The sequence below is a fragment of the Primulina huaijiensis genome, chromosome 7, assembly GCF_012295235.1.
Source record: "Primulina huaijiensis isolate GDHJ02 chromosome 7, ASM1229523v2, whole genome shotgun sequence".
Lineage (NCBI taxonomy): Eukaryota > Viridiplantae > Streptophyta > Magnoliopsida > Lamiales > Gesneriaceae > Primulina > Primulina huaijiensis.
In genome coordinates this window covers 449965-468361 of record NC_133312.1, presented here as the reverse complement: position 1 = coordinate 468361, position 18397 = coordinate 449965, and the positions used below count along the sequence as shown (strand labels likewise).

General features: G+C 34.6%; 3 protein-coding genes across 8 annotated transcripts; 2 read left to right on the top strand and 1 right to left on the bottom strand.

Annotated features, from left to right (window-relative positions):
- The first annotated feature begins 2815 nt into the window (after positions 1-2815).
- On the top strand, positions 2816-6505 carry LOC140980656 (U-box domain-containing protein 44-like). 4 transcript variants are annotated; one of them, XM_073446621.1, is made up of 5 exons: positions 2816-3003; positions 3073-3097; positions 3261-4518; positions 4596-4911; positions 5000-6505. In XM_073446621.1, exons 3-5 carry the CDS (start codon positions 3289-3291, stop codon positions 6496-6498), a joined length of 3045 nt encoding a protein of 1014 aa, XP_073302722.1. In that variant the 5' UTR covers positions 2816-3003; positions 3073-3097; positions 3261-3288; the 3' UTR covers positions 6499-6505. The 4 variants fall into 4 exon arrangements, with proteins under 4 accessions (XP_073302722.1, XP_073302723.1, XP_073302721.1 ...); XM_073446622.1 differs by lacking the exon at positions 3073-3097; XM_073446620.1 differs by having other exon boundaries at positions 2817-3003; positions 3073-4518.
- LOC140980658 (uncharacterized) lies at positions 4177-12824 on the top strand. Of its 3 annotated transcripts, XM_073446624.1 has the most exons (4): positions 4177-4186; positions 10254-10325; positions 10435-10633; positions 12329-12824. In XM_073446624.1, the coding sequence occupies exons 3-4, from the start codon at positions 10442-10444 to the stop codon at positions 12686-12688; spliced, it is 552 nt and encodes a 183-aa protein (XP_073302725.1). In that variant the 5' UTR covers positions 4177-4186; positions 10254-10325; positions 10435-10441; the 3' UTR covers positions 12689-12824. The 3 variants fall into 3 exon arrangements, with proteins under 3 accessions (XP_073302725.1, XP_073302724.1, XP_073302726.1); XM_073446623.1 differs by lacking the exon at positions 4177-4186 and having other exon boundaries at positions 10188-10325; XM_073446625.1 differs by lacking the exon at positions 4177-4186 and having other exon boundaries at positions 10201-10274.
- A 280-nt stretch (positions 12825-13104) lies between these two features.
- Positions 13105-17234, bottom strand: LOC140980659 (guanine nucleotide-binding protein subunit gamma 2-like). Its single transcript, XM_073446626.1, has 4 exons — positions 16857-17234; positions 14312-14364; positions 14182-14226; positions 13105-13431 (listed from the first exon to the last, which is right to left on the bottom strand). Exons 1-4 carry the CDS (start codon positions 16971-16973, stop codon positions 13347-13349), a joined length of 300 nt encoding a protein of 99 aa, XP_073302727.1. The 5' UTR covers positions 16974-17234; the 3' UTR covers positions 13105-13346.
- Between the last annotated feature and the right edge of the window lie 1163 nt (positions 17235-18397).

Below are 18397 nucleotides of genomic sequence, written 5' to 3'. Positions count from 1 at the left end.
TATATATATATTAAGGCATGGTGAGCTTGTTGTTTTGTGACTTGCTTCGGATTTTTGATCGATTGAACAGAACTCGAGTCATAAAAGGTTTTCTGATGACAAGAATTATCACGTCTTTCTAAAATTTTCTTCTGCATTTTACCGGTTTCTTTCTTCGGTTTTGGCTAATGTGGACTTGATTTTAATTTTTCGAAGGAGAGACATCAATCTGTACTAGCCACTAGGAAAACTGATATCAGGGCATAAGATGATCCACAAAGACAGTGTCAGGGAACGACACGAACAAATGGAGACCTATATTTTAACTTGGACAGAGTGAAATCAAATGGGGTCGAGTACGTAAACATTTGTTAAATCAAATATTAACATTTTCAATATATGATATTATAGTGTATGCCATAATTTTTACTTAGTTATTATTGCACATGCCAGTAATAATAATAGCAATTTACATACAGTCAATATACTGAATATTCACGATGACACTCTTTTAAAAAATTGAAAAACGTTATATTATGTAAAAAAAAGTATTTAATATGATAGAGAAGTGTGAGATTAAATATAAGATTTCATCTTCAAATTTGAAAACACAAGCTAGGCTGTTTTAAGCAATTGATTTTTCACGGGGATTTGGCAAATTCTGATGAATTTTAACTATATATGAAAGTGTAAAATGCAACACGACAATTGAAAAAATCCCTTCTAAACTTTATGATAGGCTCATAATAGTTGGCATTTTTTGTTGTCATATATCTCATTGTTATTACTTCCAACGTGCTTAATTGACACATTTTTATGTGATTTTATTGTAGGATGAAGTTTTCTGATCATGCGATAAATTTGGGATAAAAAAAAGTGATTTTATATCACAATTAAAGTTGTCGATATGATCTTAGTGGAAGATTTGAACAGAAAAATTCAGAAGTGGCTTTTGGATAAGGCGTGATCACGCCTTGTGACAGCTCTTCTGCTGCGTAGTGAGAATTGAGGAATTTTCTTATCAAAGAATAAATATAAGATAGAGTTTTTTATGGAAAAAACTCTATATTTTTGGAGGATATTTTTTAAGTATATTTTAATTTTAGTGATTAGGTTATTATTTTAGATTATTGTGCTATTAAACTTGTTGGACCCAATTTTCCTTGTGGCCACAACCTACCTCACGTACAAAAAAAAGGGGGCGGCAGATTTTTCTTATTTAACTCACAAGCCTCCCACAAAACGCACTCACAGAAGAAGATTGACAAGGAAAATTTCTCCCAACCTTCTCCAAATAAAACTCACGTGAAGAGCAGAAAAGAAATGCGCAAAAATTTTCTCCACAACTCTAAGCTAAGTTTTATTTCTGATTTAAGGGTTGTTTTACTGTTTAATTTATCACTGTGATGTATTCGTTCTTAAATTCAATATCTTTTTATTCCAAGTATTTGTCGATTTATTATTTAATTATATGAATATTGTATATCGATTAATCTGACAATTTAATTCGATATATGATTTTCTACTGCTAACCACGAATTTAGTGATCCGTAATTGTCATTAATGATTGGTACACGAGTAGCATAGATTAGATGTGTTGTGCTATCATAATATATTTAATCTAAATAAATCAATAAAACAGTATTTATAAATTGCAGCTATCTCGATTGTTAGATTTCAGGATTAACTGTTTTCACAAATCTAAAAGCTATCTTTAATTAATATGGAACGCTATCATGCCTAGTTGGTTATTGATAAGTGTTGACGAGATGCTGGGTTCGGTCAATTAATTTAGGAAAACACAAGAATTTTAGTTGTTATCCCTATAATTCTAAGGTTAATTGCTTTTTACAACTTGAATAAATTATTTGTTAGCCGATGAACAATGATATAATTAAATAGTAGAACTCCATTGAATCAGATCTTTCTCATATTAAATTCTTCATTTTATTCTAGTTGATTAATTATCAATTTAATTTATTTTTTTTTCTTTCTTGGATAAATTTAGTTTAGTATTTTATTTAATTCATATACAAAAATCCTCATTTTTACTTGCATTTTGCTTGAAAGAAATCATCACTCATTCCCGGTGGATTCGACCATGCTCACCATTACACTAATTTTATTTAAAGAGTGGGAATTTAAGTTTGGCGGCACAACGACAGCACACCACTTTATTAAATTTTTTTTCCCATTTTCATATATATCAATTTTAGTGTTTTCAACACTTCAATCTTTCTTTTTCCTCCATTAATTTCTAGATCACCAATACTAAAAGCATCCTGAGTCTTTGAGAAGAAGTGGAACGTTTGAATTAGTCATTGTTTCATGAATCGACCGTGTGAAATAAAGATGAAAAATATATATAATTTAAAGTTTGAATGAACTGAAGCACTTTCAAGACGTTCAAGTCCACTGCATTACTAGAAAAATAAAATAAAAATTAAAAAATGTTCCTATTCACACAAAACAACAGCAGCAACAATGATAAATAAAATAATCATTGATAATTTCCTAGCATCGTCATTCTAATTTTATGATAATTTTCCCCATGCATGATAACAAGCCAAAATATAATATTTGGTTGAATTATTATTTTAAGTCTGAAATAATATCCTTGCAAATTCAAAATTGAAATATGAGGGTGATACTTGATATGGGGCGACTTCTTGTCAATATTTTCTTAACCAAAACTTCAAAAGTTTGGATATTCAACATTTAAAAGCATAAACATTTCATTTCTAGAATTTATTTAAAACGTATTTAAAAATTAATTTTAGTACTGCATTTTCCACTATATTTCGGTCCCTTGACGTGACCAAACATGGAAAACTCGATCCCATTACGCTTCTATTTAATGTTGATCGCGTTTCTTTCCAAGAAAATGAAGAGAAAAAGATCGCCTGTCGTTGACTCCAGCAAGTCAATAACGTCTACAGAATGTTGCTTTATTTGTAAACGAATGTGGCTTCTGCTGATCACTGGAGCTGCATATTTTTGTACTTTTCAGATTCTTGAATAAAGGTAACCTTCTCTTCCATTCTTGAGTAATTTTAACTGAATTGTTCATGTTTATACTCCATGTTTTGACAGCTTTGAAGCAGCATAAATTATTCTGGTACGGTTAATCTACAATTAGTGAATCATTTTTATGTGTACTTTTGCGAAGAACTCGGATAAAAGTTGAGAGGGGAAATAATTTTTTATCCTTTAGAAAAATTACAGCATATCCCATCTATTGTATTGGAAAAAGCTGTAGTGTGATCCTATTTGTTGAACAGAATAATCGCAGCAGTGATTTTAATCTTGATGGCGGAGTTGGTACCTATTGGAACAATTATAGCAGTTGTTTCCAACCAGATCATTAAAACAGCTCAGGCTGCCAAGGATGTGGTTTTCGAAAAGGAAAGTTTTAAGGTTTTAGCGAAACATCTTTTTGACATCGATCCCGTATTAAAGGAACTTCAGTTGAAGCAGCTTAGTGACTTACCTGCCACGAGGCAAGCTTTGGATTGCCTTGAAACAGATGTCAAGAAAGCAAATAACTTGGTGGAAAAGTACAAGAACCGGGCTCGTTTCTACTTGCTAGTGAAGTGTAGGCACATTGTAAAAGAAGTACAGGACGTTACCAGAGAGATAGGAAAGTCATTGACTGCTCTCTCTCTCGCAAATGTTGAGGTATTATCAGGAATCTCGGACCAGGTGAATAGGTTACAGAACGAGATGCAACGAGCAGAATTTGAGGCGTCTAAATCTCAACTTCAAATAATTGATAAGCTAAACCAAGGTCTCTCAGATCATGTACTTGATAAAGAATTTGCAAATTATATGTTGAAGGAAATTGCTCGTGCTGTTGATGTGCCTGTCGAGCCCGCTGAAATTAGCAGAGAATTAGCAAGCTTCAAAAGGGAAAAGGAGGAAGCCGAAAATCGGAAAGAAATGGCTGAAGTTTTGTTCTTAGAACAGGTAATTGAATTGCTGTCGAGGGCAGATGCTGCCAAAGATTATGAACAAGTGAGAGATCAATATTTCCAAAGAGTTAAAGTTATTGGCCGGTATGATCCTCGAGAAGAATATATTCAGCCCTTTAAACCCTTTTTTTGTTGCATAACTGGAGATTTGATGGTTGATCCCGTTAGCCTCTGCACGGGAACTACCTGCGAAAGAGCAGCCCTTGAATCTTGGTTTGAACGTGGGGAAAAAACAGATCCAGAAACAGGTGAAATTCTTCATGATTTTTCATACAGATCAAACATCCAACTGAGGCATTCCATCCAGGAGTGGAGGGAACTGAACTATTGTGTCAAGATTAGGCGTTGCAAGGAAAATTTGATATCGGAGGATGATTCATCTGTTAAAGAAACGATAGAGCAGATAGGAGAGCTCATTAGAGAAAATCATATCAATAAAGATTGGATTTCTATTTCAGGATTAACCGATATCGTTGTTGCTATGCTTGGTAGCACGGTTGATGGAGAGGTAAAGAAGGAATTATTAGTAACATTGAAGGACATTGTAGAAGGTCATGCTATAAACAAGGTTTGAACTTTACACATTGAACAAAGCCCTTGAAAACTATTATTTTCTTTATTAATTTTCTGCCTTTTATCTTATAGGTTATATTCATTGAGAATCAGGGAATTGAGAAACTAGTTCTGTGCTTAAGCTTGGATTCAAGAATATCAAAGGCTGCAGTTGAGTTGCTATACGAGGTTTTGCTTGATAGGTCAGGCTGGAATAAGTCATACTGCAGGATGCTTTCTAATAACTGTGACGTGATCCATCTTCTTGTTTCCCTTCTTAAACATCCAATTGCTGAAATAACTAAAACGGTGGAAGAAATTTTAGTTAAGCTTTGTGATGCAGATGAGAATGTTATTCGAGCTGCGAAAGTGAATTGGTTTAGACCTCTGGTAGATAAAGTTGTCCAAGGTTTGTCCTCAATTATTCCTTTCTCTAATAAATACAAGGGTCTTTGGCATTTAGAATCTCATCTTTATCGTTTAAACGCCTTTTTCAGGATCAGCTTCTGTAAGGAGATCAATGTTGAAAGAGCTTGTCGGCCTGGAATTTGATGAAGAGAAAATAAGGGTACTTGGTGAGGAGAGGATTATTCCACCGCTGCTTGAAATGGCATCTGGAAATATTGAGTCAAAAGATTTGTCTCTGCGAATACTTGTCAAGTTGTCGACTTTCCATCAAAACAAAAGGCTTATTGCTTCTTCCGGCGGAGTTTCTCTGATCTTGAATCTGTTATTTTCGTCCCACACTCACATTGCTATTATCAGTAAATGTGCTGAAATTCTTGCTAATCTCTCTTCAAATGGCGATGGAACTAAATTCTTGATTGATGAAACGGGAACTCAACTTGAGTTGGAGGCTGTGACAGCCAGATTACTTGCTTTTCAACAGAATCTTAATTCATGGGATGATGTTCGAAGGCCTGCATTGTATGCCCTGTTAGGGATCTGTCAATCCGAAGCAGGACTTGTGAAATCTGCAGTTCTATCTTCAAGTGGAGTTTCTGTGGTCCTCTCTCTTCTCGATGACTCGAACCAAGAAATACGGGAACTGGCGATCAACCTTCTGTTTCTATTCTCTCATCACGAACCGCAGGGAGTTGTAGAGTATCTCCTCAAGCCAAGAAGATTGGAAGCTTTAGTGGGATTTCTTGAAAATTCTGAAAAATCTGATGTACAAATGGCTGCAGCTGGTTTACTAGCCAACCTTCCGAAATCAGAAACTTCACTGACAGAAAAGCTGATTGAACTCGGCGGGCTTAATGCGATCATCAACATTTTGAGCTCGGGGACGATTCAAGCCAAGGAGAATGCTTTGAGTGCTCTTTTCAGATTCACAGATCCCACAAACCTTAAGTCTCAACGTATAGCAGTCGAACTTGGTGCATATCCTCTGCTCACAGGCCTTCTTAAGGCTGATTCATTGACAGCCAGAGCCAGAGCTGCGGCTTTGTTAGGTGATCTTTCTATGAGAAGTCCAGAACTAACTGACAAATCCAAGAAACACAGATTCTGGTGCATTCCTAGAACCAGTTTTTCAATTTGTCCTGCACATGGAGTCATTTGCAGTGTGGAGACTACGTTTTGTCTGTTAAATACCAATGCTTTGTCTGATCTTGTTAGATTGGTGCAAGATAAAGTTCATGCTACAGCTTATGAAGCAATTCAGACACTCTCAACTTTAGTTCAGGAAGAGTCTCCCCAGAGAGGGGCCAAAGTTCTTCACGAAAACGGGGTGATTGGACCGGTAATAGAAGTTTTGAGCTGGGGATCAGAGTCACTAAAAGGAGAGGCTTTGGCTCTTTTGGAGAAAATTTTTGTGTCGAGGGAGATGGTGGACTTTTACGGGTCGATTGCTAAATCACCTCTTATGTGCCTTACTGGCAGGAGGATTTATGAGGATGGTCATCTTCAAAAGAAAGCTGCTAGAATCCTACTTCTTCTTGAACGGTATTCTAGAGCATCCGCAGATATTGTTGCTGGTGGTTTAAACAATTGATCATGGTTTTATCGTATCAAAAAGATAAGGCTAAAAAAGTTTATTTTTGAAATATATTTTTACGATGGTTCATCAACAATATAATATTATATTTAAACCAAAATGTTACGAATGATTTCTTCTCATTCACCGTAATCAATTTGATGCTGACCTTTAATGCGATGTTGTGTAACCAAGAATGTTTATACAACCGACTTGATTATTTGGATCGTATATCTATTGAGTCTTCTTACTCAATAAAAATAAATATATTTTGTGGGCTAATCGATTATTTTGTATTGAATCCAAAATGGCAACTGCAGGGTCCGCCTATATTTTGGCGTTCAAGGTTATTTTACCTTATTTTTAAAATCTCTTTCTTTTCTAGAAGAAAATGAGAGGGTATCTATGTGATTGCTAATTAATATTTAATTTTTTTATATTTTTTTATTTTATTTTACATATAAATACCACTTTTATAACAAGTAGATTAAATATGAACTAAGAATCATCATACATGATATAGATATTGAAATATGCTAAAGATTATCCGTAAGAATATTTTTTAACTAAAATATTAATTGAATTATCCCATGATTGCGGTTTTGCAATAATTTCTTCAGATTATTTTTTTAATGAATTATTTTTTAATTGTAATTTTGCTACTTGTACCTTTCATTGCATTTGTATATATAGATTTGAATTGTTTTACTGTTATAATCATAAGCGATTCATGGGTTGATTTCATCCTACATGTAGGGACACTACCCCCATGATTAAATCAAGGGCTCAAATTTAGCCACATATACATGGGGTCCACTAATTTTTTTTTAAAATCACATAAGTGTGTGAATCTTGTCCATCCAAACCATGTGGGGTAGTGCCCTCACATATAGCATCGAAACTACCCGATTTCGTGAGCCGAGCATAGCAGATTTTTTTTTAAAAAAATAATAATAAATAAACATAGTAGAAATGAAGAAAGAAGCAAAGTGATAAAAAAAAAAGCAGAAAACCTCCAACGCAAACCACAAGTAACTGCGTATACTAGATAAATTAGTTAAGGTAAGAGGGCCCGTGCACTTAATTAATATTTAATTATCAAACAACAAGGATTAATTGGTGTAAACAGCGAAAACGAGTTTAAAAACGTTCATTAGGGCCTACAGAAATTTCGGCATGACCTCCCCGTAAGTAGGACATCCCAAAAATCTCAAAACACAACAACAATAATGTACGCTCGAAAATAACATCAAGTTCACAATCAACCACACAAACATCCTACAGCCGCACTGGCCAGGACTAGACACGACATACCAGAATTAAAATCCCAAACAACATAAAAAATATCACCATACAGCTACACAGGGCATCTCCCTTGCAAATGTATCAAACCAGCATAATATATATAAATATCTGGGAACTCTGACACAAACCGACTGACTACTGGGTACCACTCGCTGACGCTCCACCAGACGCGTCAAATCCCCTGGAATGACCTGCTATGGCATCAAAAACAACCACAACATAAAAAGAAAACAGGGGTCGGACCCCAGTACGACAAACCAGTAAAATCACGACGTATATAAAAGACATGTAATAATACCAAGTAAATGCAATGATATGCGATGCATGAATGGTAACAATGGAATAACGGATACCAAATGGAGTCCAAACGAATAGCATCATCAACAGTAACAGTGGCCACCCGTGCCAGGAATGCAGCATCAAATCGCCGCTCGTCCATGCACGTAGCATCGGGAATGCGAGTAGCTAAGTCGCTCGTCCCTAGCTGTCATCTGGGAATGTGGCTAATCCTAACCCACTCGTCCCTCTGATGACTCAATATATCTCAACAGAATCAACATAAATCGCCGTCAAAGGAGTCAAGGCTCAATATGTTATGTCAATATAATTTATGCATGAATGCATCAAAATAAACATTCAAAGCACGTAATAGCAAACAACATTCACCGAATATTCTTACACGCCAATATAAGCGTCATAATAATATAGGTTTGAGCGTACCTCAATTATAAACTTATAATACCACAGTAAATTCTTAAGGACTTCCTGATGAACTCGTCCAACGATAAAACCTACAATATACATTCGCTATACACTTCAATACAATGCATTCCAAACGACTAAACCAAAATAAATCGGCTCGGTTAAAATTCGAAATCCGGGCAGCCTATATAAACCTTATACAATCTGAATTCAAGCTTAATACCTCAATAAACGAAACTAGAATGCACAACGGTAATCTCGCGGAGATGGCTCGTCGGAAATGTCGTCGGAAACACTGTTCACGATCTGAAAAACGAGCTGGAAATCAGGGGAAAGCTTAGTACTTTACTATACAAACTAATCCACCAAAATACCACTAAGAATTGAAGCCGAAAATCTTACCTAGAACCGAATCGAAGCTCACGCACAGTGCTGGAAAACAGGACCGATCGAGCTCGTAACCTTCCAATTCAAGGTAGGAAAGACTCTAATATACTGGAGGAAGAAGATTGCTACGCCGCTACGCTAAAAATCTGGCCGTTGTGAGCATCGCACGCTTGCTGCAGAAGAAGGAGAAAGGCGACATGCAAGGCTGGAGAAGAGTTTCTGGATTTTGAGCGTACTGATTTCTATCAAATGGGTTTGGGTATTTAAAATTAAATGGTAATGGGCTGGGCCTAGTTTAGGTATTGGGCCTCATAATGGTGATTACTTTATCAAATTCATATACTTTCTACAAAATATTTGATTTTAACTGGATAGTTGATGAATTAAATAAGTGAATATATCTATAGATTACGTGTTTTTTCTCATTAAAAAAATTTCACATGCAGAAGCTACATGATTTTCTTTCGATAGTTACGTTCGTTTGTATCATTCACGATTTTACAATTGCATGATAACACATTCATTGACGATTTTTGTAAATGAATGCATGTACTTACTAAAATACGATCATATTCAAATATGCAAATTTTCATTTAATGTGTGTTTTTTGAGAATCATATTAAGTTTAATAAATTAATTTAAATAAAATTCATTAACTCAATTTAATTCTTTACTAAAAACACAATAACAAAATATTATTCAAAGCAAGATAATATTACGTTAAATATATATACATAATAATAAAAAAAATCGAGTAAATTACAACGGGGGGTCATATTTAAAAAAAAAATGGTTGATCAATGTTAGATAAAAAAAAATTACTCATGATAAATCCTCTTTTGCATGACAATAAATGATGTATTTCAAGAATATTAACTTATATTGAATACATGAAAATGTAATTAAAAAAACAGTAGATATCAATAGTGAATTGATAGTGATAGGATCTATTGAGAAATAATCGTTGAGTTACAATAGTTAAGTTCTTGAAATATTGAACACCGGTGAATTAAATTGAGTTTGTTTTTCAAATCAAGTGGAAGACATTTAAAATAATCGTTCATAGAAACTGATTAAAAATTTTGATAAAAATTAATAGATATCAGATAAATATAGATAAAATTATATATTCACCACAATTTACTTTATTTGAATACACATGCATCGTTAAATTTAGTTTGATGATTATTGTCTATGATAATTGATATTCTTACACGATAATTATATATTAATAAAGAATAATTCATTCAATTTGATTATTTGATCACAAGTAAATTGATCTAACGTGCGAAAAATCACTTCCTTTCTTGTTTAATAAAAAAGCATGAAAGAAATAGATAACCCAAATGATGCATCTAATAAAGGAAAGGGAAAAACAACAGCGGCTTCTTCCTTCGCAAGTTCGCATAAACCATTCGTCAAATCAAAGTCTTAATCGTTTCTAGAAAAAGGTCCAATTTCTCTGTCTTCGCACGATCTATATTAATAACCCATATCAAGAATTGTTCTTGAGCGTCGTAATCTTCGAGATCTTAACACTGTTTAATTTGGTACATACAGGGGATCTATGGGGGCACTCATGTCCAAATTCTGGTTCATGATGTTTCCGGCTAAGGAGTATAAGATTGTGGTGGTGGGTTTGGACAACGCTGGCAAAACGACGACGCTCTACAAGCTTCATTTGGGGGAGGTGGTCACCACCCACCCTACTGTTGGAAGCAATGTTGAGGAGGTTGTGTACAGGAATATCCGTTTCGAGGTATCTCACTTTCATTTCTATCTATTGGATTTCTTGACTATAAATTTGAGATTATTTATTGGTTTGATCAAATCGCAAATTTTGTGATTTTGTCGAAATGTTGAAAATTTATAGTGCTTCGTGAGATGAATATAATGGAAAACCAACTCGGGAATCGATATTATTTTTGCATTTCTTGATCTTGAAATCGTTGATGATTCGTGTGCAGCGATATCAAGGATTTAGCTGGTGCGGCGTTGTATTTTGGGGCGGAAATATTTTTTTTTTTTGGGGAAAATTAAACATAAAATCTAACTTTTTTCAATTGGGAGTTCCCTGTTTGGAAGCTGACTCCACCTCTCGTTGATGTGGGATCTGTTACGTACAGTAAGAACTCATCTTTTTCTAGCAACACTTTTGTGAAAATGTTAATTCTCTCAGTAAAGAAGTATTAGAGGTTGTAGAATCGTACATACAGATCAAAGGAAAAACAAGAAGTTATGTCCATATGAAGAACGAGAATCACGATACAGGAGGAATAGAAATAATGGATAATAGAGTAGTAGACTAGAGATAAACTGTAATTGTACTATATTGCAATTGAATTCATATACAGTTGAAGTCTCTGTTTATTAAACATTAAGTTTATATTAGTTATACTAGCTGTTAGTGGCATGCCATAAATCCAAGTGACGACTTTTCTTTGCTATATTCTTGGATGAATGTATTCTGCTCGTCTTCATTCTCTTCAAGAAACTTGTTTTTACATGTTCTGCGGAAGTTTGTTTAAATTGGAGGTTTTGGCTTTCAAGATTGATTACATTTGTCCCAGACATAAATTTAGATTCTGAGGAACTGCTTAAAGAACGGGAATCTTGCTTCAAAAGATAAGAAAAGAAAAGGAGGGAAGTGAGTTGAGTATATTTATCCGGGTACCCTAGACATAATTTTACTTCATTAAGTTCACAAAAGTTAACTTCGTGCTTAATTTATAATGGCTTTAGGGAACTTTGGAGATGATTGGTATGAAAATGGTTTTTATCTTCCTTTTTTCCCACTCACTGAATAGGTATTGTGTGTGTGGGGCAGGTAACTGTGCGATGGAAGGGAATGTGAAGTGGTTTTACCTGGTCTTTCTGTTTGCTTTTACTCTCCATATCTCAAATACTATGTTTTGAGATTCATCGTACTTTTGAAAATGGATCAGTATGTGGTGACCATGTATTAACGTACATTAGTCCAGTTTTGTCTTGTTTAATTTAGTGAACACGTGATTGTTTGTTATCGGACTTTAGCTTCTTAAATGAGGAATGGCGGAAGAGATCGTGTAGTTACCTCATGGAGCACCGCACGATGTTGTCTAAATGCTTTGAGTAACGTGCATTGCTTCTTTGGTACGTAGTGTGTTGATATAGACGAGTTTAAATATAGAAACACTTGATCTTAAAAAATAATTCAAGTTACTGGAGATCCTTATTATGGACTTGCAGTTGGCCCCAAATGCCAGTTGGTTTCATCACCAGGTCATTTAGATCTAGAGCCGTTTGACTGCGGAATTTATTTAAAAATTCTTGTCAACGGTTTGTTTCAGCACATACCTGACTGCCACTAAATTGTTTCTCGAAATCGCAGATATGGATTACGTGGATTCTTCAAACTATGCATTCTGACTATTCATAGAACTTTTGAGTGATATTTCTGATTTTCTGTAATTAGGTATGGGATCTTGGTGGGCAAGAACGACTCAGGACATCATGGGCAACATACTATCGTGGGACTCATGCTGTTATCGTGGTAATAGACAGCACAGACAGAGCCAGGATTTCTATCGTGAAGGACGAATTATTTAGTCTCCTTCCACACGAAGATCTACAAAATGCTGTTGTTCTCATATTTGCAAACAAGCAGGATATCAAGGATTGCATGACACCTGCTGAAATAACCGATGCACTCTCCCTTCACAGTATCAAGAACCATGATTGGCATATTCAAGCTAGCTGTGCTCTTACCGGTGAAGGTTTATATGATGGCTTGGGATGGATTGCGCAGAAAGTAACCGGGAAAGCAACTAGCTGAAAATCTGAAACCATATGTCGAAAATATTGGGAACATTTGTAATTCGACGAGTCTGCCATAATTGGATTCTTAGATTCTACTAATACAGTATATTCGTCTTTCTCAATGCAAGTGTGTCGTTTTGGGCATTGTTTTACTGTCTGCCGGTGATATGATTTGGTTCCACGAGCATACTTTATTTTTCTGAATAGCCACGAGCGGTTATCGATTAATTTGAAGTTGGCATTTTCAGAAGAAAAGCTTAGTTCGAAGGTTAAATTTCGGTGGGTGATTTTATGTATACTTTTTCTGAAAATATAAATTTGTGCTATGAAATATCTCAGTTCATCCCAACATAAAAAAAAATAGCTCAACACTCTGTTATATGTGTAGCTAGTTGATACACTGTAGATGATTGTATCATTCACAAGATGTACTTAAAACAGAAAATTGGGTAGAGAATCGTAACCATTGTATCAAACACCGCACCATTCATCATCTGATGTACATGTAACATCGTTACGGGGTGACAAAAAATGTTAATTTTCCGACAAGGCAAACATTAGCTAGTTTAACATGAAACACAGTTGTGTCCAACTATCCTTGATGCCTGCTGTAAGAGAGGTTTTCCCGAAAACACCTATGGAAGAATAATAATCCCAGAAATCAGATGCAGCCATCATAGTATCCGGCACCTGCATCCAGAAGAATCTTGAGGCCCTTCAAACCATCGATCCCAGATTGGGTTTACCGGACCATTCGTTCTGAAAAAGACACGGAAAATATCATATGACCGACTAAATGGTCGAATAGTACAGCCATTGGTTTTGCATGATACAGGTCGTGGGATCAAGTCAGATTGGATGAAAAATTCGTTATCAGTACCATGTTCAATTATGGAGAAAGAGGGATATTAAGATTGGAACTTGGACCTAACTCAACCCCAAAAGCTAGCTCAAGAGAGGAGGATTGCCCAAGCCAATATATGCAACTCTCAGGTTATTTATCCAATCGATGTGGGACAATTAACACAACTCTCTCACGCCTAGGAATGAACATCTGGAGCGTAGAGTTTACAAATGAACATCTGGAGCGTGGAGTTTACAAATGACTCAACTATGGGCAGAACGGGTGGCCTAACTATAGGCAGTCCAACACATAACGATGGAACCTGGGCTCTGATACCATATTAAGATTGGAACTTGGACCTAACTCAACCCCAAAAGCTAGCTCAAGAGGGGAGGATTGCCCAAGCCAATATATGCAACTCTCAGGTTATTTATCCAATCGATGTGGGACAATTAACAAAGAAGGCCAGCAAGACCGTTGCTCCTCCCTTTTAATTTTTCCTATATACTCGTACATTTTTCCCAAATCGCTGTTTGGATAGCCGACTTCGCAACTAACGGGAATGTAAAATTCAGCACGTTAGGTTTCTGGCTTAGCTAGTCACCACTGACCGTACTAATGGCACTGGTGAATAAGGACACAAGTTACTGAGTTAGAGTTCTTACACAGGAAGAAGAGGGTCTGGTCTTGTCTCGATATTACTCAGCATCCTGTTAATAACATAAGTACTATCAGGCATTTATATCATGTTAAAAACAGAAAAGTAGTACGTCATTTAAAGATCTTCTCACTTACTCCTTACAAGCAGCTGATGCTTTCTCCATTTTCTCGAGCTGTTCCAATTCTTCCTGTGCACGTTGTCTCGCATAAGAAATTACTTATAGTAGAAAAAATCCATTTGGTATTTAGTAATGTGATAATCACACTGAAAAATATCTTATTGCCACCGGTTGGATTATCATGCGGCATATTTCTTAGGTGGAATTACAATTAACACAGACACCACGGGCTGAAAGATTTGGTGATCCAAAGTGCTCAAAACAGAAAGGTGGAGATGGATCACTATTACATATTCTCTTATATATAGAAGGCTAACGACTATCATGTGTAGGATTCCAAACATTCAGGAAAGTGAAGCAGAAAAGCTGTTGGGAAAAAAGAATCACAAGTACTTGCAGTTTACAATATAACACTTCGACTTTTGTAAGTACTTGCAGTTTACGGTAAATCACTTTGACTTGAGCAATGTCCTGACAAATAAAATGATAGAAAATTCATCCTTAATTGGCCAATTTAAAAGTACAGATTCGCCAAAAATAACATATTACAGCAATCAGGTTTGAATTTTACAATTTAAAACCAACAAATTTAGAAGTATACAAACCAAAGCACTATAATTGCATTCTAAATGCTAATTATTCTACAGTATGGACGTACAAGTAAATATATGCACATGTGAAAATCAAATTACCATTAAGAAATCTATATGTGAAGATTGTTATCTATATAAAAGTGAAATAAACCAAAGTTCATTCTTTTTATATTAGCTGACAGTTATAAGCACACTTTCACCAATTATTCTTTACAATGTATATAGGAATTACAAAGAATACTCAGATGGATACCTTTTTAAAGTCAAACAAGTAGATATATATTTTTAATTCCTTGGCAAGCATCATAAAAGATAATCAAGCATCCCAAACACATGCATAAGCTAATCTTGTGTCAGGTCCTGGGTCCACTAGGTGAGGATATGTACAAGCGAGATTGTGCATATGGAGTTACACAAGAAATTAATTCACATGCATTCCCACATTGAAAAAATAACTAATTCAACTTGCCCGAATAATACATTATACAACCTTATATCCTTATTAATACCGCCTCAACATTCTAACTTGGGATAGAGTATTACAATTTTCACTCACTGGGCATGCGATGTACTCATCGTGTTCTTTCACATTCTAAAACTTTCACAAGTATATAGCTGGAATTTCCAGACTAATAGTATCCTCGGGATTGTCCTTGATACAATTCTATCACTCTCCAAACCCACAAGAGGGCGCCAATGCAAGCAACAACATACATGATGGGCTCCACGAACAACCACTTCGCATTTGTCATCACTCAACAAAATGATTAAACCGTGTCGCTAAAATTGTTCGTTGTCGATCTTGTAAGTCCAATCATGCTCCTTCAGCATTTATATGTGGAACAAGATATTATGTTGCTATTGAGAATCATTATGTATTTGGCAAAATTATCAAAGTTTAATTCTTAACTAATTGATTAACAACAATATCCCTAACTTCTCTTTCCACAGATTTACAACGTGGGCCAGTTGGTAAAGATAATTCGCAAACACATTGGATCAAGCTACGGGCTTGTCAAACCAAGCATTCAAATGTTCGATACTTTTGTTGTATTTCTATTGCCATGTTTGAGGCTGGGTAATACACAAATTGTCAAGTTTCTTCAGGCTTAGCTTCAACAATCACACTAGTGAACCAAGATGTTCAACAATGTAATATAACTCAATCTAACTGCAGATTCAGTTTACTAGACAGTATGCGCTTTTGGCTGAAGAATTATCTTGTACTTACTAATTCTAGTAAAACTTAAGTGCTCATAAGAAGCATTATTTTGCATTGATCACATTCACATCAATAGGCATGTTTTTTTCCAAAAAAATGTTCTACACCATTTCCAAGAAACATGCCAGTAACAGAACACATGTATCCAACCAATGAACGGTCAAGTGAAAAACGATGGATGTCAGCATCTGCCCCTTGATTGTAAATTTATAAGGAGGGTTTGAATGTTTGAAGCTGAGTAATGGTAAATTATACTAAATAACACAAGTTGTATGACCCTATAGAGTCGAATTCCATTTTCTCACTTGGTAAAAGAAAGTTTATACTTCACCTTATACGTGAAGTCTACATACTTCATAAGGTCGACTTAACCATACTAAGCCCAAAAAAATTCTCAAATATTTTAGTACTAATTGCGAAAAATGAAAATAAATATGGTTCCAACTACTATAGCGGATCGGATCATTCAGCAATATTAAGAAAGCACAAGGTAAAAAGCTTAATTCTCTAAAACTTCAATTTCTTTTGTCACTGAAATGAAACAGGATTAGAAAGGGAAAAAAAGGAAAGAAAGAAGATAGAAAAAATGACCAGAAGACATACCTCAAGATTTCATCTTTCACCACTCAAAATAACATGTGCAGTGAAATTACAGCATCCCAGACACAAGACAACATGAAAAAAAATATGTGATAACAAAAACAGATAAAGGGCCGAGTCAAGAAAACAATAGAAGAAAAAACAACCTCCAAGAATCGAGTTTCTTGCTCAAGTCTCTTCAACTCAGCAGAAACCCTGTGTTTCCCTCTCGCATCCGCTGCTCCCACAGGCGATCGAAGCTCACCTGAACTCCCAGTTTGCATTTTTAGTATACTTCAGACGTATAAATAAGAGCTAAACACACAATCCAAAAAAAAAAAAAAAAACAAAGCAGACCCACACACAAAAAAAAAAAAATTGAATTGAACAAGAAACATAGGAAGAAGGAAACTTTTTCGGTTTGGTCTATGAAGTTCGATTTCGTCCAGGATCAACAAATGTGGCGAAAAGTTGGACTTTTTTTGTCGCTTTTCTCACAAAGAATCGCATTGTGTTTTATATATTTCTTTTCATGTTCTCCTTTATTTGGTTATAGGCGAAAGTAGGTTAAACGATTTTCTATCATGATTGATTTATTTAACTGATTTGTTTATCTTTTTGTACTTTACTTCAACCACATTAAAAATACAATATAATTATTTTTTTTTTCCTTTTTTGAAGTTAAAAATACGATAGAAATTGAGATTGAAAATAAAGCAAAATTTTTAGTCAAGTTTTATTTGGATAAAGACCTAAATTCTTCGAATAATATACTGCAGATACTGAATAAACGAATATATACACAAATTATTTTTCCTCAGCTTGAATCTTCAAATTTAGTATATATAAAATATAAATGGGTCAGCAGATCGAGCTAAATATGGACTCAAGCCCAGAAAAGTAAATATGAGCTTGTAAAAATGAAGCCCAGTTTTGAGTCCAATTTGATTATAACCATATATTTTTCAATGACATTTATTGGAATCTTTTAATAATATACTGCAGATACTGAATAAACGATTTTTTAATTTTTATAGAGTATGATGTTAGATGTAATTGTTTTACTTTCCTAAAATTTTTAATATATTTTTTTGCCCCGCCCTAACTTCATATTTCTGGCTATGTCCTTGTTTTAAATATATATATATAAATACACAAGGGACCTAGTCATCCAACAACAAAGACGTAAAAAAATGTTTAAACGAAATTTCTTATCAAATTTTTCCATAATTTTTTTTTTCAAATAACTATCGGATATATGATAAATAACTTTTCCTTTCGAGTAAATATGTATCATATGTGAAATGATTAAAATTACGAATATATATACATATAATCAAATTTATATATATTCATAGTTGTCAGATTTAAACGTTGCTTGTGAAATTTATTTAAAATCTTAAAATTTAATTTGAATATGATATATACATTTTTCATATATGAAAATACTCCCATGATATTTAATTTAATAAATAAAGAAAAGGGTGAAGAAGAAAAAGATAGTTTTTTTTAATGAGAAATTACAGTTGTCAATTAGGAGCAAAACGCGTCGACAGCAAAGCACATTTATGTCGTTTTGATTTAATTGTCAAAGTCGCACACTTCCCACAGTCATAGGCTGTTTATGTTTATGTTTAGTCGTGCTGTTAATGCATTATTATTCACTGGTAAAACCTTTGAACTATTTTTGATAGCCTGTAACACCCAA

What these genes read in the sequence shown, in the direction of transcription:
- LOC140980656 (XM_073446622.1), top strand. Translation starts at nt 3,289, where the DNA reads ATGGCGGAGTTGGTACCTATTGGAACAATTATAGCAGTTGTTTCCAAC. An exon ending in AAGGTCATGCTATAAACAAG is followed by an intron (nt 4,519 to 4,595) that starts GTTTGAACTTTA and finishes TTTATCTTATAG; the next exon opens with GTTATATTCATTGAGAATCA. An exon ending in GGTAGATAAAGTTGTCCAAG is followed by an intron (nt 4,912 to 4,999) that starts GTTTGTCCTCAA and finishes CGCCTTTTTCAG; the next exon opens with GATCAGCTTCTGTAAGGAGA.
- LOC140980658 (XM_073446624.1), top strand. Translation starts at nt 10,442, where the DNA reads ATGGGGGCACTCATGTCCAAATTCTGGTTCATGATGTTTCCGGCTAAG. An exon ending in ACAGGAATATCCGTTTCGAG is followed by an intron (nt 10,634 to 12,328) that starts GTATCTCACTTT and finishes TTCTGTAATTAG; the next exon opens with GTATGGGATCTTGGTGGGCA.
- LOC140980659 (XM_073446626.1), bottom strand. Translation starts at nt 16,973, where the DNA reads ATGCAAACTGGGAGTTCAGGTGAGCTTCGATCGCCTGTGGGAGCAGCG. An exon ending in GCATCAGCTGCTTGTAAGGA is followed by an intron (nt 14,227 to 14,311) that starts GTAAGTGAGAAG and finishes TGTTATTAACAG; the next exon opens with GATGCTGAGTAATATCGAGA. An exon ending in CCAGACCCTCTTCTTCCTGT is followed by an intron (nt 13,432 to 14,181) that starts GTAAGAACTCTA and finishes TGTCTTTTTCAG; the next exon opens with AACGAATGGTCCGGTAAACC.